The 24,688-nt window shown below is 37.8% G+C and overlaps 1 protein-coding gene across 1 annotated transcript in view; it reads left to right on the forward strand.

Moving 5' to 3' along the window:
• THSD7A (thrombospondin type 1 domain containing 7A) overlaps positions 1–24,688 on the forward strand; it is a 206,866-nt gene that overhangs the window by 73,244 nt on the left and 108,934 nt on the right. The window contains exons 2-3 of the mRNA XM_056335125.1: positions 7,237–8,068; positions 24,226–24,474. Of these exons, the coding sequence (XP_056191100.1) occupies positions 7,237–8,068; positions 24,226–24,474 (1,081 nt within the window). The remainder of the gene's footprint in view (positions 1–7,236; positions 8,069–24,225; positions 24,475–24,688) is intronic.

Raw genomic sequence — 24,688 nt, forward strand, 5'->3', positions numbered from 1 at the left:
CAATGCTGTCAGAATTTAAACTGGTATAGTTACTCAGGTTTATTTCATGTGTTTACAGTCATGATTTTAAGAGAAACTTGAGAACAGATGGATAATGCTAATTACCATTAATAGTACCAGGAACATGTGTGAATGTATTTTCCCGATGGATATTAATAGGGGAAAAAATAAAAAGGGACCACATTTCTAAAGTACCTTAATAATTACGTGCACACGTAGAAAGATACCTAAGTGGCTGATTTTTATATACTTTCAAGTTTGCCTTTATCTTTATCTTATTGTTTGAAAGTGTACACCGAAAAGTTGGGGAAACAATGTGAAATTTGTAGATTAGATTAATCTACATCACTGTTTTTTAATGTTAGTTTTTATATTTCCTTGTTAATTTGAGAAAGATGAACAACTTTTTCTTCAGATTCTGAAATTATTTGAACTGTAGTGTGGTTTACACTCTCCCTTGCAGTATCAGGAAACAAAAAATTTGACCTAGGAGTCAAATCCTTTGTAGGTATATTTGATTGTCCATTTCCATCCTCTGAATCACAGGTGTTATGTTTTATTATGTTGAGAATCTTTTCCTTTTTTCTCTCTCTTCCATATCCTCAATCCATTTTCTTTGATGCAGACACTGCCTTGCATGTTCTTTTCAACCTCTGAAAGAGGAGCAGAGAAAGACAAAAGCATTAAATAGAAACGACAGTGAAGGTGATCCATAGCACTCCTGGAGGGGAGAGTTGCTGCCTGCTCTTTTGCCAGCTAAGTCGTACGGCACCCAGGGAGTCCCGCCATGGGTGGGAAAGGTGCAGAAATAAAGGTTTTGTTATGAGTGATCTTCTACTGTTTTGGCACTCCTGATAGTATAAATTACAGAATCTGTCTCTCCAAATGCAGCCGGCTTGTCATGTTGACAGCATCTCAGATTCTATATTTAAAAAAAAAAAAAAAAGGCCATCAAGAATTTATCTAGAATGAGGATGTTTTGCTGTATTACTTCTTCCCAGTGTAATAGGGAATGTGTCTGTATCAATGAGACTCGGTTTGCTATTTAGACTTTCAAAATTAGCTACTGCCTATGATAAAAATATTTTGTTGCTGCCACAGTTTTTCCTTTGCCACCATAATTGTGTAAAGCAAATATAGATAATATAGGTATACTGTACCAAGTTATAGACATGCTTATTGTATTTTAATTTAGCAATTAAATTAAATTAGGATCTACAAGTGATTTTGACAGCAGCTCTGAGGCTGTTACATTCTCAGTGGCCAGCTGTTCATCCTGCTTCTTAACCGGCTCCGCTATCAAGAGCTGCAGTTTGCATTCACTGCCATCTCCCGAGTCCTTCAAAGACTTCTTGATCTGTGTCTTTTTGACCTCTCCTGAGATTTACTGCTTAGACTTGAACTGTATCTTGTAATATTGGTGTCCTTCTGACTCTCAGCCCTGTATCACCCAGTTAACCTTCTCAGCCCTCATCACAACCTTCTCAATACAGAGAAGTTTGAGGTCTCCAATATTGGGTAAGGTTAGCTTGTTTCTGAACTTAGAAAAAGTAGATTTCTGCTCATCAGTCTCTCAATAGTCTCTTTAAAGACAATCCTCTCAAAATACTGAGAACTAAGCTGCTCACTGTCTTGTGCAGTCCGAGTCTCTCTCTTTGGCATTAGACTGTTAATGCTACTTACAGGCATCAAACCAATAATACAAAATGGGTCAAAACCAATTCTCACTAGAAGAACAGCAAAATTCAGATTAAATCAGTGGTGCAACCCTCATTTGTTTAAAATAGGAGTAATGTCTTGCTCTGCTTTAAGACATATTTTGAGTTTTATGTTTGGGGACAGCTGGGGAAGGTTTTGTCTATTTTTTCTTATTTGTGTGTGGCGAAAGGCTGGAGGGATTTTCACATAGCCTTATTTGCCCTGAATCAAAATTAAAAATAAGTTTTTTCTGCTTCCAATAGTAATAAATTTAGTACCTGAAACAATGTTAATATATAAGATATTAAATACTATGATAGATTACTTTGTTCTTGGTTTACTGCAAAGCTGTCAGTGCTTTAGTGGGGGTTTTGTCTTGATTTTTTGACTCCATTGTGATCACTCCCTGAAATTTCAAAATAAACTTGCAATAATGGTTAATTCACTTACTTTCCTGCTTCCTAAAAAAAGAAATGTTAATCCTCCAGAAGCTTAGAGGGAATCTTAATATTGTATTATATAGTAATCTCTTCAGAAGACAAAGAATTTCAAAAGACATTTTAAACTCACTAAAACTTTGGTGACAACTCCCCACAACAAAAAAGAAGCAAGGTTCCTATTTATTCCTGTAACTGCCATTTGTAATATGCTGATTAAACACAGAATGGTTAAATGATGATATTTTCATGAGACAGGTACAGCTTACTGCAGGTAGACTATGACTTGTTCATCTAAACATGTTTAAAACAAAATCCGAAGAAAAACAACTTTGCATTTGCAGCATATGCAGTGCAAAATGGTTTGAGCAGACATACATCCCATCGCCAGGGTGTAACTGGATCAGCCCACGGCAGGGAGGGCTGTGTCTGCATGAAGGCTGTTTCAGTGGGGGAAAAAAGAACCTAAAGAATACTCATAAAGAGCTAATTAAAACATCATATGAGGCCTTGATTAGGATCGACAGCTTTCCGATAGGCTTTCTGTTGTTGTTACTAATGCTTAACATCAGCTGAGAATTTGTGAAAGAGCAGCCACCCCCCACGCACCTCCTGCAGCTCTGAACTGATGGTGGTGGACAGGACTCTGCATTGCCTTCTGCTGATCTCTTTCATTGCTGGGCTGCTTATCTGTGCTACAGTAGTTTCTGTGAGATTACTTTTATCCCCACATTTCACATTTACAAATGTTGTGTTAATTGTACAGCCCATAATAATGCTGTAATATAAAACATATGTTGCAGGTGATCTGTATGTGGTTTTCTCAGACTTCTAAGGATCATGCAAAGCCTCTGCCTTCATTGGTTTTCCATGATGTATCTTCAGTGATGTCTTGACCAGCCAGCAAAGAAATATTGTAAGCATGTGCTGGGTGCTTCTTCTTCAACCTGTGGCAATGAGAAGAAAGCCTGGCAGTGAATCAGGACTGCGTTGGGATGCACTTGTTATTTGGATAGTCACAAAGCCCCTTTACTCAGTTCAGAGACATTTATTCTCCTGCTTTTTTGTGATTATTTTCAAATGAGAATCATGTCTGGCCTTGATGCTCACAGTGTATTTGGGGCCACTTAAATTAGAAGTGAAATACTGTAGGCTCTTCGTGTTCTTGGCAGATAGAGATCTGTACCTGTAAAGGGAATTGTAGAGGAGCTTCTGTCTCTTTGTGAGGTCCATGTAAAGAATGTATGGCGACAACATTCCTCAGCTAGTGCTTGAGGTTAACAACAGTGACTTGTGATCCTACAAGCAAATGTGGATAACCTCACAGAATGTTTCAAAGCAGGGACCAACTGAAAACTGATGGAAATGTTGGTTAAGTGAATACCAGTTCTTGATTTCAAAGAAAAACAAAATTAAAATTGGCATTTCCCAGAATAATTTTGGTCAAAGCAAGTTTCTGTTCATATTGCTAGAAATAAATCTTTTTAAAAATAATATTTTGAAAGCTAAATAAAGTAACAAAGTAGAAATTCCTCTTCTCCCCCCCCCCCCCCCCCCCCCCCCCGAAGAAGAAAACTGGATTAAAACTGGATTAAGGTAAACTGTTGAGATTGCTGACATGTTTATAGGCTTTTTTAAATTAATTGCAAGTTAGCAACTTATTCGAAAGGAGCACTGAGTATTGGAAGTGTTAGGGTGGTTATTTTTTTTTTCCTTTCTCCCGCCCTGCTCCCTATGTCTTCCAGAATCCCAAAGAGAAAAGTGGAGAATGGTACTGGTTACGCTTTTTTTTTTCCTCATTGGCATTACACTTGTTGAAGAAGTAGTTGTGGAGCCATTTACAGAGTTGGGGAAGATGGCACAGAAAAGAGAGAAGGGTGGGGAGCATGGGGGTATGTCATGGAGCAGGTGGCCAGACTGCAGAGGGAGAGGGATTTCTGGAGGCCAGAGAGCACAGGACAGAGTTTGCTGCTGCTCAATCATTGTATGGGAGGGAAGCACAGAGTCACAACGGAGGCTCAGAGGGCGGGGGAAGAATTGTGTATAACTCATTTATTGTTCTCCTTGCTTTTGCTTTCATCTTTCTTTCTTTAACACTTCTCCCCTCCACATGGTTTAAGTTTCTGCGCAAATGAAATTTGTCAAGTGTGGAAGCCCTTTAGTCTTTTGAGGAAGCTCACTAAGGAGAAAGCCTAAACATTTTGGAGGTTTAGAAAGCCTAAGCTTTTGGAGCCCTGCCCCAAAGCTGTGGCTCACTGTAGGGCCCTGTCAGAGTCATATAAAGAAGCGTGCAGTAGAGTGCAACTTTTAAGTTTTTGGTGTACTTGTAACCTTGTACTCTAAATGGATTATTTTGCATTTAAACTTAAAAAGCAACTTAATGTGGATAAGGGGGAGGGTCAGATACCTCACTAATAGTTCTGCGTCAACAATAATGTGAACCTAGAGGTCCTGAGTAGTAGTTTGCTCAAAGGTTCATGTAAGTGTGGTTTGTTGGTACTCACTGGCAATGCTTTTATTAAATTGTATGCTGTTTCACAGCAAAAGCAAAATAATGCAGTTTAATGCATGAGCCTGTCTACCTCATTATTATTTTGGATCTAATTCTAAAAGCAACAATTTTGTAATCTAATGAAAGAGCTTGTTTTTGCCTCATTATGACACTCATGTACAGGTTCATTCCCTCCCCCCCCTTTACATTGCCAAAGGCAGTAGTTAGTACATTGAGGCTGAGATTTTTATCATTTGCATTAGTGTCAACATATCAATGATTTGGATTGAAGATACTTAGATGTCAAGTACAATTTTTTAGGTACAATGGGATTTCTTGGAAAATCTGGTAGAATCCCAAATGGTCAAACTCTTCATCTGGAGTATAGTAAAGACCTGCTCATTACAAAGAGGGATTTCTTCATGAAACACACATAGTATACAAAAGATGCAGTGATCTGATAAGACAGAAATTTGTACTTGGCAAGGTGAACGATTTAGCTTTATTTCAATCATGATTATTTTAGTATTTCTGTTTTATTTGGAGATTTTCTGCAGTGTTTACTCTTTCAAAGTTGGCAAGTGTTCAAAGCAGTATTCTGGGAAAATGATATCAGTGTAAATACACTACTCAGGGTAAATACACCTAAATTAAATACAACAATGATTATGTCAATTGTGGAAGGCTGGTTAGAGATAAAGTAGGGTAATCTTGCTGAAATGGAAACTGAAATGTATTTGTAATTAATATACATTTGTTTTTCTGGCTAGTTAACTAAACCTTGGAAACACTAATTCAACCTTAATCTGCAAAAAATACTGAGGAGTTTCCATGGGCTGACTTGGTCTCTGCCAGCTGGCATTGCTATGGATTATTAATGCTTAGGATTTTAGAACTACAAACAAACTGTTCAGTTGCAGTGTCCGCTTAAGAAAAGAGGCAATGAGGATCAGAGGGTAAGTGTATAACCTACCATCAGCCCATTCCCAAACCGTTACTGAAGTTAATGTTGGATGAACAGCTGAAAATTGTGTTGAAGTCAATGAGAATTTTAATGCTTGTGGGAATCAGTAATAAGATGTGGCTTCATATTCCTTCCAGGCATTCAATAAGAAAGTGGTGTACACAATTTGTACCTGCCGTAGTTTGTTCAACTTACTCTTGTGCAGTACCAGAATTATTCTGCTTTGGAAATTACAAAGGTTCAGCCCAGCATGTGCCACAACTTTACTTACACAAATAGTCTTGTTACTGGGATCATTCAGATGAATGAGGATTGTGTGGCTCGGCCCCAGTTTCTGCAGGGAACATGAGCACTCAGTCAGAGAAAAGGTCTGTGTGACCAACGGTCTGCAGATAGATATCTTTTCTTTGGTAAATGGTTACAGGTTGGTTTGTTTGTTTGTTTTTCCTGAACTGCTTGTTCTTTTGCTCTTTCATAGTAAGTCAGTGCATGGTGTGTATGAGGGGAGGTCTTTAAAAACCTGAAAAGCACAGGTTTTTTACCCTCTGATTTGTGGATTTTGTGAGCTGAACCTGCTCAATATTGCAGGTTTTAATAATGGAAAAAGCAGCTATATCAGCTTTCAAGGATATAGTGTTGGTGGTTTTTTTTGTTTTGTTGACACTGATTATAAGAATATGTTGAATATTTACCATAGACCTTATATATTTTAGAAAAGCAATGAGTACAAGTTACTTATGTGTACAAGTTGCTCCTGGGGAGATTCCAGTAGGACACAAGAGGAAAATTTTTCACAGTGAGAGACATCAGCCATTGGAATAATCTCCCCAGGGAAGTGGTGGATTCTCCAAAACCGGACACTTTCAATGCAGCTGGACAGGGTGCTGGGCCATGTTGTCTGGACTGTACTTTTGCCAGAAAAGGTTGGACAAGATGATCCTTGAGGTGTCTTCCAACCTGCTATTCTGTGATTCAATAACTTCTGTTCTTTGGAGAGTTATCAGCCGGTATGTCTCTGGTATGTCTTCAAGAACTCACTCTGTATAATAATTTCACAGATTGTGTGGAACAAACACTCCTTAACTGGTTTTAATTTTTATTTTAGTTATAATAAATGAAAGAATAGAAGTGACCTACCTAAAATTACCTTTGTTTTTCAAAATGTATTCTTTTGTTATTCTTACTATTTAATACAATATGGAATGAAGAGAACACAATATTAATTGGCATCAAGGTGTAGAGAGTAGTGCAGTAGAAATGTGAAGGAAAAACCAAAACAGTCCAGTAAAGGGTATTTATGCAGAGAAAGTAGATTAGATTCCTGCCTTGGAGAGGCAGACTTTGACTCCCGTCTTGCTAGTCAAAACTCCATGATCACTTTGTGATTGCTCAGGTCTTAGTTCTCTGTGTGATTAATTCCTTGTAAGTAAATATTCAATTTCCCTAGGATAAAAAGTGAAATATATCTGTCATCATCAAAATAGAGGATGAAGAATGATCCCATACTTATATTGTGCTTTCTAAGTTTCCAGGAAAGAAATTCTTAGAGGAACAGGAAATGCAAAACTGGTTCTGTGAGCTCAGTTTTGCATCACAGCAGAAAAACACTTAAGTGTGCAATGTTAGCATCTTCTCTTGTTTTCCAGGTCCATGGGGGAGATGCATGGGTGATGAATGTGGTCCAGGTGGCATCCAGACGCGAGCGGTGTGGTGCGCCCATGTGGAGGGCTGGACCACGCTGCCGACAAACTGCAAGCAGCCGGAGCGGCCAGACAACCAGCAGAGCTGTTTTCGGGTCTGCGACTGGCACAAGGAGCTGTATGACTGGCAGATTGGCAGCTGGAACCAGTGCCAGCCCGTTCTGTCCCGCAGCCACGAGAAGCCCCTGGAGTGCCTCAGAGGGGAGGAAGGGATTCAGACAAGGGACATCACCTGTATCCAGAAATCCAATGGGGTGCCAGCTGAGGATGTCATCTGCGAGTACTTTGAGCCCAAGCCCCGCCAGGAGCAGGCATGCCTCATCCCATGCCGGCAGGATTGCATCGTGGCTGAATTCGCCCCCTGGTCAGAATGTTCAAAGACCTGTGGCAATGGGCTTCAGCATCGAACTCGGCATGTTGTGGCTCCACCACAGTTTGGTGGATCTGCTTGTCCTAACCTCACCGAATTTCAGATCTGTCAGCCTAGCCCGTGTGCTGCTGAAGAAAGCCTGTATAGCCTAAATGTGGGACCCTGGAGCGCATGCTCAGTGCCCCATTCAAGACAAATAAGGCAAGCAAGGAAACGCGGGAAGAATAAAGACAAGGAAAAGGACAGAGAAAAGGCAGTTCGAGATCCCGAGACTCATGAGTTAATTAAGAAGAAGAGGAATCGAAACAGACAGAATAGACAGGAGAACAAATACTGGGACATACAAATTGGTTACCAAACCAGGCAGGTCACTTGCACCCACAGAAATGGGAAAACTGCTGCTCTGAGGTAATCACTGTTTATTAGTCTGCACATCTTTTTCTCTGTTGAAGGTAAAGCATGCAGAAGTGCACATGTGTTATTTTACACAAGCCCGAATCTCAATATGGGGCACATGCTATTTCCATTATGAACATCCCTTATCAAGCTCATGGTGTTTCTGTGACATGAAACATGCAAACTGTGCTGGTGATCATACTAAGCATCATATAAATATGCACTGTTAAACTATGGTAACTCCCTAGCCTCTCTTTGTCTAAACAGATTTCCCCCAAAAGCTTGAAGATATTTTTCAAATGCCTGCTCTCTTTCTGTGGGCTCGGGCAGGTTTTCTCTCTCTAACAAGTCGTGTGTGTTTGGAAGAGGTGATGTTACTGCTTTTAAAGTTCTGGGCACAAAGACTTAACAGGAAGCTGGGCTAGGTCAGACTCACAGTAAAAGCAGAAAACAGAGAAATCTGATGCATGAGAAGTCAGTATCTATTCTTTCCAGTACCTTTTGTTTTGAAATAGAAGAGCATGAAATACTATTTGTCCTTCTTGATTCCTATAGCAAAATTCCTGGAAGGACTGTGAAATCTCTCTGTTCCTTCCAGGTACTTCCTCTTTTTCTCTCTTATCTACGTTTTTATTCTGTCTATCTGGTTTTTCTGACATTTTGAAAAAAATAATTTATTTATTATTTTACTTTTCAAGAGTTTTGGCAGTCTCAGATGTTTTGATAACTTTTTATAGGCTTCTGGCTACATTTCTACAACTGTATTATCTTCCACTTGTTTGTTTTACCTGGCATTCTTGTGCTAGCTCATTTTTTTCCCCTAATTATCCTCCAGAATGTTTTTGTCCAACTCAAAACTCTTTCAGTGTAGTTTACCTTTCTCTGTCTTTCGTGTGACTATTTCTATTTCCTTCCCTCTAGTTCAATGCATGATTATTCAGTTTTACTTCAACTGTGAAATGACTAAGATATCTTGCTGAATGAGGCTGACATCCATTGCTGCTATGTCCCTGTTTATGAACTTTTTTCAGGGTATTTTACTTTGGAGTTTTTGTTGTGCCAGTTAAACATTCTGTCATAGAACTTGCAATCGCTTCGAACTTTCCTCTCTATTTTCCTCTAATAAAATTATATATTATAGTTTTTCAAGTGTAGTTAATATAGTTAATATTTTTTGAGTATATATATCCTTTCAAGATAGGATTCAGCAGTAAAACAGTAAAATGATGAGAGGTATGATGAGGCGTCCCTGGCTTCAGGGAAGAACAGAAAAATTTTGTTTAGTTGGAAGGAGGGACATGCAAGTGAAGACGTCTAGTGTCTATGAGTATGTAAAAACCCGTCACAAAGAAGAATGGAACAAGCTATTCTCTCTGTATTCTGATTGTATAGGAAAAGCAATAATGGGCTAATCACAGCAGTGCTGCACGAGGTTAGACTTCTCAATACTGGGAATAGTGAAGCTCTGGAAAAGATTGCCTGGGGAATGCGTGGCACCTCCATCCTCGAAGGTTTATAATAGGCTAGAAATGCATGTGTGAGTAACGGCACACCTTGAGTAATTTTTGGTTAGGGAAGGGGTTGACTGCATGCATTTTTGCAGTCTTTTCATAGCTCTGGTTTTTCTATGGTTCTTTCATATTTTGACCCATGTTTGGATGATTATCTGCACAAGGAATCTCAAAATCAGTTTGCTCAGGCAGTCCCAGGTGTTGGCTGAGGCACTGTCTCAGTGCTGGTACAGAAAGAGGTTGCCTTTATCCTTTCCTTTTCCAGCCTTACATCATGCAGCCCACACTGCCTAACCCAGAAACATCATTACCCTTTAAATACAGGGAATAATTTATTAAGCATATCAGTTGCTAGTAGATAGCAGCCAGGTGCCCTGTTTGAAAGTTCCCAAGTTTTTGTAAGGTTCAACAAATAATTCAGAACTACCATGTCAAAAAAATATTTTTTAGAAGTAAAAAAAAAATGGGAGGCAGGGAAACATTCATATGCTGAGGCTCTGATAAATCATAAAAGAAAGTAATATTTTAATTGGAAGTCAATGATATACTTATAATCTTTACACTCATTTTTGAATTCATGCATATCAGTAATGCTATCTTAATTTCAGATACCTCAGTGTATACATATATATATGCATACTTCAGTCTGTAGCAGGAAAATGGATAAAATCCTCTTGCTTGAGGCAGTGAAACAATAGATAATACAATGTAGGAGTGATTCTTCAGAGGAGAAAATGATACAAATGGTGCAGTGGGCATTTTGATGTCTAATGGATATAATTTAATGTTGTAAATGCACAAAGGATTTCTAATAGTCTTCACATCAAGCTTAACATAGAATCTTTTTTTCCAGTTGGATAGTGAAAACAAGAAAATTTGGTTAAATGACTCATGTGAGAAATTCCAGCACTGATACCTTAGCTTTGAGAGACCTATGTATATCACCTATATTTCTGTTTCATTTAAGCTGCACTCTCCACTAAGTAGTCCAATGATTGATTCTGTGATTGCATTCCAGAATCTTAAGTAATAGAATTATTTTTCTGCCCAGGTTGTCAATGCAGCCTGCTCAAATGATTTTATAATCTTCATCACATAGTAACTGTGTTACTAAATAATGTAGACAACTAAGGTGACTCTAAAACGTGCTGTGCTTGTGTGAAATGCTCTTCAGCTTGAATAGTCCATTTTCAGGGAGTTTTGACTTTAGCAATCAGAAACAATCAGCCCCCTGGCAGCATGACTGAAAGAAGAAGAAAAACCCTCAGGCGAGTAATACTTTTTGCAGAGGTAGCAAAATTAGTATAGTATAAAAAGGGTTTCAAAAAAACGAGTTTCAGAAGGGTGCTCCGGAGAAAATAGGTCTGTAACGCTGTCAGCAAAACTTCAAAAAGGCAAATTCTCTTGACACATCAGCACACCAGGCAGGGTAAAGAGAAGTGAAACAAGAAAATCAAAGTGTAATTTATACATTTTATTGCCAAGTGAACAATACATAGTCTTCCGTGAAGGATGAAATATTGGATTTTGTATTGCTCATTCTGCAATAATGTATGAGTTACATGGCCTGTATTTGCCTTATGTTTCCCTTAGTCTGAAATTCTGGTACAATGAAAATATCTTAATAATAGAAATGTTGGAGAAGAAAGAATTCAGTAATTAAAGGTGATTTACATGACTGCTCTAGATAGCTAAAAAAACCTGGGCAGTGTTGCTGTTAGTGTAGAGGACAGTACTGATCCTCTGAAATGTTTTCTTCTCAGTTTTGGTGAAAGTAGAGTTTGCCAGAGGTCTCACAGAGAGCTGTTAGGCAACGAACTGTCAATGTGGAGAAACGTAAAATGTATGTGAAAGTTCATGTTGAGTTACAAATCTGTTTGCACTATTACAAGTTGTGATTGTGCCTCATGTTAAACTTGTCATTTTCTATTGTAATATATACTCTGGTTTTGCATTCTCCTACTCTGCCAAATTGTTACTATTGATTCTCAAACATTTGCTCCTAATTGTCTTCCTGACCAGACTTTTTGGGGAGGTCTAAGAAAAAAATATTTTGTTTTAGCAGTGTTTAATTCATACAGCCATTTTACTGAAATGTTTTGTTGAGTACCGACTGGATTGGGGAAAGAATTTGATATTCAGAACTGGAGCAGGTTATGAGCACAGACGTTTGTAACTGTAGGAACATGGAACTAGAGTATCTTCTTGGCCTGTATGTTTCTGCACTTCAGCAAAGATTTTGAAATCTTCTGACAAAGTACATGAAGATCCCCTGTAGCAGTTGGTCCACAGGCATGGGGGCAGCCTGCAACTGCTAAGAATCACTTAGCTCAAATAGCTGCAAAGGGGGCTGTAGTCAAAGCAGTTCTACAGGGATGAAACTGCCTATTAAAAACACCCAAACAAAACAACAAACAACAAAAGCCCCAGGGATTTCTGTGCTATTTCCTTTCTCTATCATTTGGATATCGTTTTTTTTATCTTGCTTAAACTGGGACAAAAAAAACCCTGTAGGAATGAGGGGAGAAATGGAGGAGACCAAGTAGGAAACCATCCCCACCAGCTGCAGCCCCCAGAACTGGTTAATATTCTCATGGCAGCACCTCTGTGGCAGAAACCTGTTTGTGAAGCTGAACATTACTGATAACTTGAAGTGAGAATTCAAGAAACAACAGTAAAATTTTAGATATATTTAGGGCTTTTATTCTTTGTTGGGAAATAACCTTATGCAGTAACAGCAGTGAAACATAATGGGAAAGAAAAGGATCCAAAATTTAAGAAATGCTGACAAGTTCCTCAGTGGATTAGTTTTAGCTCCTTTATGCACTTGATCATATGATCATGTTTCATTTGTTTCACCTCTGTGCTTCTCAGAAAGTAATTATTTGTTATTTCTTTTCATCCTCCTCACTCATTCTGTGCATTCATGCAATAGCTAGCAAACTATATCCACCCCTTGTAATGAATTAAACTCTCTTGGAAGTTTCCATCATGGTGTCATTGCAGTGCTTTACTAGCTTTCAAGTTTGGGAGAGTCTGAGCTTTTATTTATTCCAATATTATAGCTGAGACAGGAGAGATGACAGTAGGTCCAAAATTATTGAATTGTCTTGCAAATTTTGGGCATTCAGTTTGAGAGTATATAATGCCTGTTTTTTCATCAGTTTGGTCTTTTTTTTGTTGGGTTTTTTTTTTTTTTTTTAGATAGTATTTGCTTAAAGCACAGCCACTATATTCACTACTGGCCACAAGTCTTAAGCTGGATAACCAGGGGCTGAGGAATTAAAGAATGGCGAACTGAACATGCAGGCTGATGAGCAAGTGATACTCCAGATGGGTTGGCAGAAAAAAAGAATCTGCTCCTCTAGGATGCCATTTTAACTTTTGTCCATCTTCCCAGGTCCTGAAACCTCCTAATCCAAGTGCTGACCTTCCAAATCATGCAACGAATGCCTCCATCCACTTTATGGACTCTCACTCTTCTTTTAAATTATAGGCTGTGTGAAGGAGGAAGATAAAAAAAAAAATATAACAGCATAAGCCTGTTACTTTCTTTATGCCATTGATCTGAAGAAGCAGACAAGTCACCCTGAGGTATACGCTGTTAGACAGCAAACAAAAGAGACATTCAGACATATAATACAGCAGCTTAGTTTGTTGGACCCTATAATATACTCCTTAGAAAAAGTCTTAAAAGATTCTCAGTACCTCTCTGAACTGTGCCATGAGGCAAGAGGCAGAATGGGTAATCTGTATGAATGTGGTGGTGGCTAAGGCCCAGTAGCTTCAAGGGGACAAACTGTGGGAAGGTGAGGGAATAGTGTTGTAGAGATGAAGGAGCATAAGCAACCTTTCACTTGCTCATTGAGGGCCAGACGGAAGTATGCATGTCTACAGGTGTTTTTTATGTTACTGGAAAGGCTGTTTTTGTAGAACAAGCTCACCACACTTTAAGGGTTGAGAAGCTGTAAGTGGTTCACTAACAGCACACCTGTAAATATCACATCTTTGGATAATAAGCTATATACAATTACCTTGATAAATTAACTTGGGGTCATATAGAGCGCATGCTGTTAACAATGGAGAACAGGGAAGAGTCATCTTGGAAGAAAAACCTCCTAACAGGTAAAAACTGCAAGGTAATTGTCAGATGCATTGGGATAATAAAAATGCATAATGTTATTAGAGAAAGAGGACACAATCATATTGCTTTCTGTTTTCCACTGTGCTTTTAGAATTTCCACGAATTTGAAAGTCAGAAGCATCCCATATATTTTTAATGTGATTTTGGTGAAGAAAGTAGTTTCTGTGGATATGTATAATACTATTCACTGAGTGTTCCTTTCTATTCTAAGTACCTGCTCCATCTCTTACCGAGGCTGCTGTTTTGACAGTCGCATGTCAGTATTGCTATACATTTGACATACCATGCCAAGATCTAGATTTAAGATGGAAACGTACACACTGTGCTGAATAATTGAAACAACATCAATGAACCATTTCTTTCTCCATGCCATATTTTAACTCTTTTCATATAGTGAACTCTTTTCATATAGTTCTGTCATTTAGATGTATGACATTCATATATTTCTGTACAAAGCATCAAGACTGGATGCCTTTCTAGAATACATTTTTTATTCAAATACATGTAATTGGTCTTCCTCAGCAAAATATAATAGCCTGTAATGTAATGGGGGTCGAACCACCTGTTCTGATAATCTCTTGTGGCCATAAATCCCATGCATGAACAAATGAATTCTATGAATGGATGCTATGTTGAATTTCTAGCCTTAATTTGGTAAGAGATTGAGATGCAGATCCCCAGAATGGCTGAGTTGGGTACTTCAGTGCTGAATTTTCAGTGGTCCCACTGAAAATAAAATGTTCAGCATGCCTTCTAATACTGACCACTTTTTTCTAAATGTTGGAGACTGAAATGAAACCAGTGATATTGTTACAGCTAAGCATCAATACAGGGGAAAAACATCTAAAGTAATACCTGAAACAAAACTACTATTAGTAATATAATTTTCAGTATTTTTAAAAATTATTTTAACTTCAATATTGCATATTTTTATTCATGAAGTTTGGCATTCTGTTATTTTTTCTTTGTTAATAACCCCATGAATCTAACTGTTAGGATCAAAATAAATGCTGGTTAATGCTATTTAACAAAAATTCCCACTGAAAAAGGGAAATTACCCTCCCAAAATAAGCTTTAAGAATTCATTTATTCTAGATGACTTTTGCCAAATAACTTTCTCTATCAGTTTTAAAATTACCTGTAGCATGTAGCATGGGATGTGCATGCATGTCACTGTACCATTGGATTGTGAAAGACAGTATCTTTTCCTAATACTTTCTGCTTTCTTGTCTGCTCAGATGCTCCTGGTATCTGCAACAACCCCACAGCAGCTGTTTGGGTGGAGTAAAACTTCTTGCTTTGCCTGTATTAGCTAACATATTTTTCCATGACACAGTAGCTGTAATCACTGTTTTTTCTCCCATAATGTAGAAAGCCTGAGTGGTTTTGTTTTTTTCAAAACATTTCTGGCTGTGCATAATTGTTGGCAGAATTAAAGTTGTGAAAGAATCATGGGAAAGTAGTCTTGTGAAAAGGACTTAGGTGGACAGTACTTGAATTGTAAATGAAGAAAAGTGGCCTCATTGTTGGTGTGATTATAACAGCCCATTATACTGTGTGGTACTAACAGTTTCTCAGAACAATGTACAACATGACCAATACTAAACAGTGCAGCTTTAGGGAAAAATTAATCAGGACTATATCGTGAGGGATACTTGTTACATTTTGCCACTAGGAAAAGGTACAGGCACTGTATTTTCACTAACTGCTTTAAAGAAACAAGTGTGTACCAACCAAACTCTCAAGGACAACTAGACTTCACAAATTCCAGTTTACATCTTCAGAGTAACTCATGGGGGTTATCTAAACTCTAGATCTAAATCACTTTTCTACGATTCCTGCTGTCTAGTACCTGCTCATTAAACAGATTCTTTTTTCATTTAATTTTATTTATGAGAAAATCAACTGTGTTTTTCTTTATACCAAAGAGTTTATCACAGTATCTTTCAAAATCCAGCTATACCTTTGATCCAAGAATGGTATAGAGTTTGTTTGTTTGCTTTAGGGGTTAATGTATCCAACAGGCTGTATAAACCCTGAGAAGAACACTGCATAGAAGATAAATAGCTTGTTGCAACTCATTGGGACATCGTGCTTGATTCTTGTCTCTGTATGCTGACTCCAAAATCCCTGTTACTCATACTGACCATCTTTTAAGGCTTTATGGTGGTCAGATAAGGACCAAGGAGACCCTACATCTTGAATATTAAGATCTGGATTTAGTCCCAAATAACACAGAAGATTAATATTCAGCATGAATATTACTGGATTTTGTCAGGCCTCCTGACTGGTAGAGTGATCATTCAAGGCTGCCGTAGAAAATTGCACACATAGCTACATGTATTTCAAAGGTTCATTTGACCTTCTGAGCTGACCAGATTATTTCTTGAGGTAGTTCTGTCAGAGGATGTGAGGATCCAGGCTGTGGCACTGCCCACGGGTGGTCAGATTTGCCAGCAGTGTAAGCCTGAGCTTTTCTAGGGTGGGTGGTGCGGGACATGTTTTACTCCTTCACTGTGAGGTTGCAGTTAAAGGAAGCCGATATGGCCTTTGGAAAGTGTTCCATATAGTCTCATGTTTCTTTCAGCAGTCTACTGACGTGTAAGCAAACTTTAAGCAATCTACTGAGAAAATTAAAATATGCTTGTATTCAAATCCTGGTTTCATTTATTTATTGTTTTAAAGGTTCTTTGGGAGTTGGGTCAATGTTAATTCATAGCTGTAGGATGTCTTGCAAGGACACTGTCCAGCTTAGTGGTTTGTTTTGGTGGGGTTTTTAATTTTGCTTTTCTTTTAAATCACAAATCTACTTTCTGATACTTTTCCAGAAGCTTCCTCTAGCTTTAGTTTGCCCTTTGGTCAAAAATGCAGCCTCGACAAGCCTGCTTCTGTGTATTTGTGTTTGTGTGTGTAATTTTGGTTTTCAAGTGCTAAAGTAACATCTAGTTTTGGTGTTCTCTAAGCAATTTGTCACTGTTCCAAGTCTTTCTGCAGACAAGTTTGTTAGGTCAAATGGGCTTGTGTGTCAATAGTTTTCATCTTGTGGCCGGTAGGAAACACTGAAACCCATTTTCCTAATGGTATCCAATGATGTAATGTCTCATGAGATCAGCAAGACTTCTAGAGAGACTCTCATGGTTCCTGATGATGCAGCTGGTTGTGGGAGATGCTTGATGGTGTACAGGACATTCAAGGCCAGGAAATGGTTAAATCATTCTGCTCTGAGGGAGCCCTGCTGTGTTTTCTTTTATCTGCCAGATAGTCTTGGCTCTTCTTCCTTAGTGTTTAGATGAAGCCACTTAAAAAACCTGTTAAATGATCCTGGATTTCTTTAGCATGTTGATCCTGCTTTGATCTGAAACTTTCAGAAGCAGCTCACTTTTTCTGCTGAACTGCTGAATCTCCTCATATCATACTCAGTATGGGTTTCTTCCAGCCAGTTAGCTTAGGTTTTGGTTATGTCTTCTTCACTCCTCTCAAGCTTTTAATTCAGTCAGTCAGTCTTGGGTGTTCAAAACATAATTATGTTGTTGGGGTTTTGCTCTGGAATACAAGCAGAGCTTGTATTTTTTGCTGAAAATGGAGTAGCCTTCTTCAAAAAGAATGACAATTTTCTTCCCCAAAGGTGCGGTTGTTGAACTTCTCAGCAGACAGAGCACGTTCTGACCCCAGACCCCGTCCTGATCACGAAGGGCACGTGATATCTAATCCCTGTGGTACTATATAGTATGAGAGATGTAAGGGGAGGAAGAACACAAATCTTCTTCCTATTTTTTTGTGTGTGGTGTCTGAAAAGGTCGATGTCTGTTTAGTGTCTCTTAATAATGCCTGCTGCGCTGAGCTCTCATGAGGATGGTGAGACATGGGAGTGTCTGCTTTCCACACTAGGGCTGAGCGTAGGTCAGACATGCCAGGGCTTGAGCAGCCTGTTGTAGGTGTAGGTGCAGGTACAGGGAACTTCAGAGGCACAAATCTGCGCATGAAAGGTCAGTTTTCAATTTACAGGTAAAATTCCACTTAAGTCCTTTTCAGTCTACCTCAAACCCATGGCTTTTGTTTCTCATGAGTGCCAGAAGTTTATGTTGGCATCAGTATCTCTCCTGAATCATAGCCATGTTGTTCATTTCAGAACAATGGACATCTCTGTATGTAATCAAATGGGAAGTCATCTGGAGAAAAAGTAAATACCTCAGAATTCCAGGAGAATTTATACAGTGAATGAAAACAAGGAATAATAGCTGTGAACATTTCATTAAAGAAAACCAAAGCCGAATGTTGATAACGGTGAAGGAATGGAAAAAATATGGCAAAATAATGCCAACAAGAATTATTAAAGAGACTGTTTGGCTTGCATTAACCTTGTCAGTTGGGTTTTATTACTTTAAATTATAGGTAAAAACAGTAAATAGCAGTTCTTAAATATCATCACTGGGTGAATAAATTGAATTTATTGTAAAAAACACATTCTCCACTGTACAATTTTAGGTTTAAATTGCAACCCTCACATTGGAGCTCTTTTACATTTGAACATGAAGAGCAGCTGTATTGGGAAAGCAGCAAACTGATCTTCAAAATGGTGTCTCCTTAATACCTTAGATCTGTGGACTCGTAATTCCATTAATTTATAGATTATCCAGATATAACAATGTGCAGATATTTTGGGAGTGTCCTCAGAGTGAATCTTGAACAACCCTTAAATCCAGGCCAGTTTTACATCTCAAAGTTGCACATGCAGTAGAAAGGATCTGTAATTGCAGAATATAACTGTGTTCAAGTAAAATGAGATTAAGTGGAAAGGAACTCTTGGACCTAACAGAGACAGTTGAGGAGACAGCTTATAGAAATCCCTAAGCTCACAAATGCTACAGAGCAAGTGAGTAGAGTATGGTCTGAAGTAGAGTAAGGTCTGAAGTCAGAAAGTGAAATTTACAGAGCAACTTTAAAGCAAAAATAACTAACTGCAGTTATTAACAAGTAAAAAAAAGTGTGTAACCCATTGTTTCCAAGGTTATGTAGATGCCAAAATCTTATCTGGATTCGAAAGCATTTGCACTAATTCACAGAGGAAAACTGTATAAAGGGCTCTTCAGTGCAAAGATACAACTTGTGTGCAGGAATTCTTTAAGCCACAGTTTGCTGGAAAACCAGTGTGTATGCTGGGAAAATGTGACCGAATACTTGCTGTCTTTCAATTTTCACCCTCCATTTGCTACTGCCAAGGCAGGTAACAGACTGCACGGATTATTAGTTAGAACCACTCAGCCATTCTCATGCTGCTGTTCATCTTTTCTTGTTAACTCTTCTTGCCAGTTATCAGTCCAATATGTTATGGAAGAAACCAGCAAAAGCAGAAAACCCCTTACTTGTACATGTATAGCTTATGGAGTAAAATGAGTCCTGTTGCCTTGCTTAAAACACATTTATTTTTCCTATTTATTATGCATAAATTTAGAGACCAGTCCTATGGTCATGCATTACCAAGTATTTGGCTTTATGCATGCAGTATGCATGGCTTTATTTATTGGACAAATTTAGGAAAAAAAAGATTTTTTTTCTAGTTGGGCTTATAGAGGAGGAAATTCCAATGATCCCTTCCACGACTTTTCTACACAACTTAAAAGGTAAATTTTGAGACTGAGATTACAGACGCTGAAATGGGCCATTGGCATACAAAATTAAGTTGTCTGGATTTTGAAAATTGTAAAAGCATGATTTACTTTCTAATAGAAATTTAGGATACCTCAGAAATAAATATTTTGCCTCTTGACTAATCTGATTTTATCACACATTTGCAAGCTTATCTTCCAATGAGGAGACTGCTTTCAGCTGCACAGCTTGCTCATTTGTACGTGGGTACCATACATGCAATTTACTCCAAGCTTATGCCTCAAGCTTCAATCTGTGTCTGTATAGCCTTAGTTACCCCGTAAATTACTTTGAAATCCCCAAGGGGAACCTTCCTATCTAAAGCAACATTTAGTTTTTATTTATTGCAGTAAGAGCAAAAAGGAGGCTACAGAACGTGAGTAGACACAAATTGCTGACCACACATCCCCAAAAGAGGTTGAGCAGCAATTATGTTCCATATTTTGCCCTTTGAACCAGCATTACTTTTTTTTTTTTTTTTTAGTTCATTTATCTCATCTAAGTATTTGAGGTCAGGAATAGGTTTGATGTTGGCTTAATAGCAATAGGGTTCGTTTATCCCCTGGGATGTTTTTGTTTGCATGGGATTGCCTTCTCTTTCCACTGTGTCATCTACATGCTTATATACTTTAAGTGTCAGTTCCCCATTGTATCTATGTATTGTCTGAAATGGTACTTTCTCAAAACACAGCCTTACTTCAAATCGTATAATGCCCTCTTCCCTGCCAAAAGACAGACACTTAGAGCACTGTCCTTTGAATGTATTTACTGGATTGAGAGAAAGTACCCACAGACTTTACATGTTACTCTTATGCTACCTGTTCTTGTAGGCAGTTTGCTCTGTTGACTTATAAGAGAATTTTAATGCAACTCATGTACTTTTCTTTGAGCTTTCCAAGCTGTTATCTGGAAAGAACTATATGGGTCGATAGTGAGGATTATGTGTATTCCCTGTACTTTTTGAATGGCTGACTTTGTATATAGTGTATACTTAGATGTTACTGAAAGTACGCAGAGCATGGAGATGTTTGATGCAGAACTTCTAGTGGTTTGGCTGGTATCATGACACGAATGTGAGCTGTCTGTTTTTATCTTCTGATCTGTTACCTGCTCATTTGCTTTTTTCTCCTGTGAGAAGATTCATCCAACTGAGTAACTAAATCAGATGCATAAATCCATCAGCAAGTGCAGAGCGATTTACATGAAATTAAGCTTTGCTTTAAATTATTTGCGGAGACCAAATCTCTAACATTAGGTACCGGACCCAGAAGATGCTATTTTGTGTAACAAAGACATTCCCAAGTTTCAATGAAGGATCAATCTATGCAGTTTCTTGGATCAGACATTTAAAGGAAATGTGACCAGCCTTCTCAGCTAATGTATTGCATACACTGAACTTTTAAAATGGCATGTGCATCTTTCAGAGTTAACATTTTTATACAATACACAATTAGTAAGTTTAATTATGAATGTCTGTCTATATATAGTCACCTGCACTGAAAGGTATGAGAAACATCTGTTTCTCTTGATAAGATAAAGTTTGAAAATCTTTTGAAGGTCTTTTACAAGTGTCAAGAATAGTAAGAGAAGAGAAAAGATCTTTGAAAAATGAGAGGGGACTTTGGAACATCAAATACATTGTTCCTAAATTTTCTGGGAAAGGGGGATATGTAGGGATGCAACATGTAATTAAGCGTAGAGTAGTTTAGTTGCAGATAATAGATATACATGCACTTGGGACAGGGAAAGGTGGTAGTGAGGGAAAAGATTTGTAATCTGCTCTGGAGACTACTTTGTTCCCTTCAAAGAGATTGAAGCACTTCCATAATAATTTACTTAACTAAAGAGTTTTAACTAGGTCTTGTTTAGACAGATTTGTAATACTGGGAGTTTAAATGTGATGCTTCCCTAGTCCCTCTGTGATCTAGAATGCAACACTTCTGCTGCTGCCTGCAACGTGAAGGCAAACTCTTGATAATAGCCATTTGTAATTAGTGCTCTGTTTCTCTAAATTGTTCAAGGAAAACCAAGTGTTAAAAGAAGAAAGAGCAGCTAATTTGCTTGTCTGACACTTCTTTTGCCAATTGTAACTTTCTTTGCCCTCTCAAAAACATAATATGACAGTATGTATAACAGTAAAGAGATTGTTTGCTGGTGACTTAGAACAGTATCAGTTAGTTGGTATTTACATACCACTGCAAGTGGTGCATAGTTTTAACAAGCAAGCAAGGAAATAAATGGATAACTCACTTTGCCTCTTGTTTGTCTCCTTAGTAATATTTATGATCTGGTTACAAGAACTTTAGAACTTAATAGTTTTATAGCTTATTTAAAATTAATTTTATAAGTAAATATTTGAAGTGAGGCATGCTTTAACTCTATTGCTTTACTTCTATCGAGGATCATAAGTAATGAATGGTATTAGTAATATAGTACAATTCTGTTTGGGTCCTCTTTGTACCTGCATATGGAATTAATTGATAACAAACAAGATAAAATGACCATTCTACTTACAAAAGCTATATTGACAACAGCTTTTAATTAAAAAAAAAAAATAAAATTAGTATGAAGTAGAAGGTACTAGCCTCCTAAATCTATGCCACTGCCCAAATAACCCTTCAGTTGAGTCCTGTGAGCAAATCTAGGTTTAAATTTATAAAAACATTTTGCATCATGACCCACAGAGGGACTTTCAGCATCATGGTATTCAAGATTACAAGGCTACTGAAAAGCATGAAACTTCAGGAAGTCTTTTTGCATATATGGCAATAACAGTTTAAGGATCTGTGAAATGAAATTTTCTAATCTAAAGTTGCAGTAACACCTATGTTGAATTCTTTGTGAATGATCTAGTAGCACTTGGAGTCTGAAAAGTGTCTAGTACCTATAGTAATCTTTCAGGAAGTGACTATAACCTTTAAAAATTAATAGATATCATTAATTCGCAGGGCTTGCCTTAATTTTTAAGTGGAGTTGATTGACAACTCTCTGTTAAAAAGTTTTTTTTTTCCAATCTTTTGCCCATCTCAGAATCCATGAGGAATAGATCTGTTCTCAAGTCATTACAATGTGTGTCTTTGTTGGATAAATGAGTCTATATGTTTTGGCAAAGGTACATAAACTCCTATACAGCATTTGACAGTACTGTAGTCTGATGACAGACGGGGTTACATGAAAGTGAAAAAAGTCCATTATTAAAGAACAATTTTCTCAAAAGCTTTGCGTGTCTTTCATCTGAAACAGGGTGTAGTTTCTGTCCTTAAGCAGAATAAATGTTGTATGTCATGTGTTAGGGTTTCTCCACCAACAACACCCCTTTAACGTAACAAGAACATAAGAAATCCCCTACTGAGTAAACTCCTGTGGTCTGTCGAGCCCAGAAGTGTCTCGGGCCTATTGGCTCCAGCAGCGGTAAAAGGAGATGCTATGTAAAGACCAAGCATAAGAGGCCTGGCTGCCTTTTGCAGCCCATTCCCTTTGTATTTCTCCAGTATCCTGAGCCAACGTATTAGGGATGGTGGCTAATATATCCCACCTTGTCATTTTAGTACCCACATATAGACCTATGGCCCACAAATCCATCCAACCTCTCTCTGAACGTGCTGACACTGTCTCTACAACCAGGACCTTCTGTTAACAAGCTGCAGAATTGCTCTTGTATATAGAAATACTTTGTTTGTCGTGTTTTTAAATCTCATTAGTCTCATCAAGTATCCCTTGTTCTAGTATTACAAAATTTTGCTAATAGCGGTTCAACATGATCTTGGATATGGGTAGGGCAAAATTTTGTATGGCAACAAAATTGTTATAAATATTCCTTATTCTCTTTTATTTCAAAATGTGTTCTATTAAAAGGAAGAAAATGAGCCTTCATTGAGCCTACCATAGGACTGGTACTGAACAGTGTTTCATTGTGTCGTCTGCAGTGCTAATAAATCTTTTTCCTCCCTGTTTAACTACTTCAGAAGCCAGAATTTCATTCCAAGACAGTCATGGTAAATATATTTATGTTGCAATTATAGTTAAGGAGTTAAAGTTATGATCACTTTAATTATAGTTTAGCTTCTCTATTGCTCATTTTCCTATTGTGAATCAAGCTTTACAGTAGAAATGTTAGTTTCTAGTTAGAATATAGCATTTAAAAATGCAGAGGCATTTAGAAGGAGAAAATGTTGCTGACAACATATGTAATATATGAATGAAGCAATCAGATGGGGAATGGAAATTACATGACAGCCTTCACGAGGAACAGGAAATTAAAGCTATGGATTCACTGCAGCAGGGAAAGCTCTGCTTTAAGGTAGAGATTATTCCCTTTTTAGACCATGAGGCATCACTGTGGCAATATACCAGCTGTTAGCAAAGCAAATTACTAGTGACCAAGTATTCAGTATATTTGACATTGTGTTTTTAAACAATTTTTACTCTGGAAATGAGAAGATGACCTTGAGCACTTGGTTCTCTTCAAGAACATTGTATAGCCATCTCTGTTATTAATCCTCTGGTTCATTTTTGTTCCAAGAAAAAATAATTGAGTATACCTAAAAATAAAAGATAAGCAGTGAAAATTGTATTTACTTTGTCTTTTGCACTTCTATATATGTATGAAGATTTATATTTTAATTTTGATCACAGATATGGCAGTAATGGTTGTTTCTAACTATAACAAAAAATGTATCTAATTTCAGTCACTTTAACAACAAGCTGTTTTGCCTGACTTTTGGGGATCAAATACATGTGGACCGGACCTTAACAGCTTTACAAATATTTACCGACTTTGCATGTTGCAACAGATACTGCATTTCTGTAGGAGTTCATGACTGTCTGTGAATATGTGTGCTGAAAATTGTAATGTTCTGTTATTACAGCTTCTGCAAACAAGACAAGTTGCCCATTACATTCCAGTCCTGTGTGATCACGAAGGAGTGCCAGGTGTCAGAGTGGTCAGAGTGGACCCCCTGCTCCAAAACCTGCTTTGACATGACAACCCCTAAGGGGAATCGTACAAGATCACGGACCATTAAACAGCTCCCTATCGGCAGTGACAGTGAATGCCCACAATTAGAAGAAACAGAGCAGTGTGTTTCTCAAGGAGATGGTGTGGCACCGTGCATTACGTAAGTTGGTTCATTTCAGTTCTCCTTATACTAAAATGAAGAATTCAAATTAGCGTGCAGGGCTGGTAATGGAATATCAATCAAACTATTACTAAGGAGATAATAGGTTTGATTTTATTTCTTTTTCTCCTCTGTGTTCAGTGCTCTTCTTATTCAGTGCTCTTCTTAAAAGTCTGAAGAAGCAAATAGCTGCTTTATAGTTAAACCATTTCCT

Source organism: Falco biarmicus, chromosome 4 (assembly GCF_023638135.1).
Source record: "Falco biarmicus isolate bFalBia1 chromosome 4, bFalBia1.pri, whole genome shotgun sequence".
In the NCBI taxonomy this organism is placed as follows: Eukaryota; Metazoa; Chordata; class Aves; order Falconiformes; family Falconidae; genus Falco; species Falco biarmicus.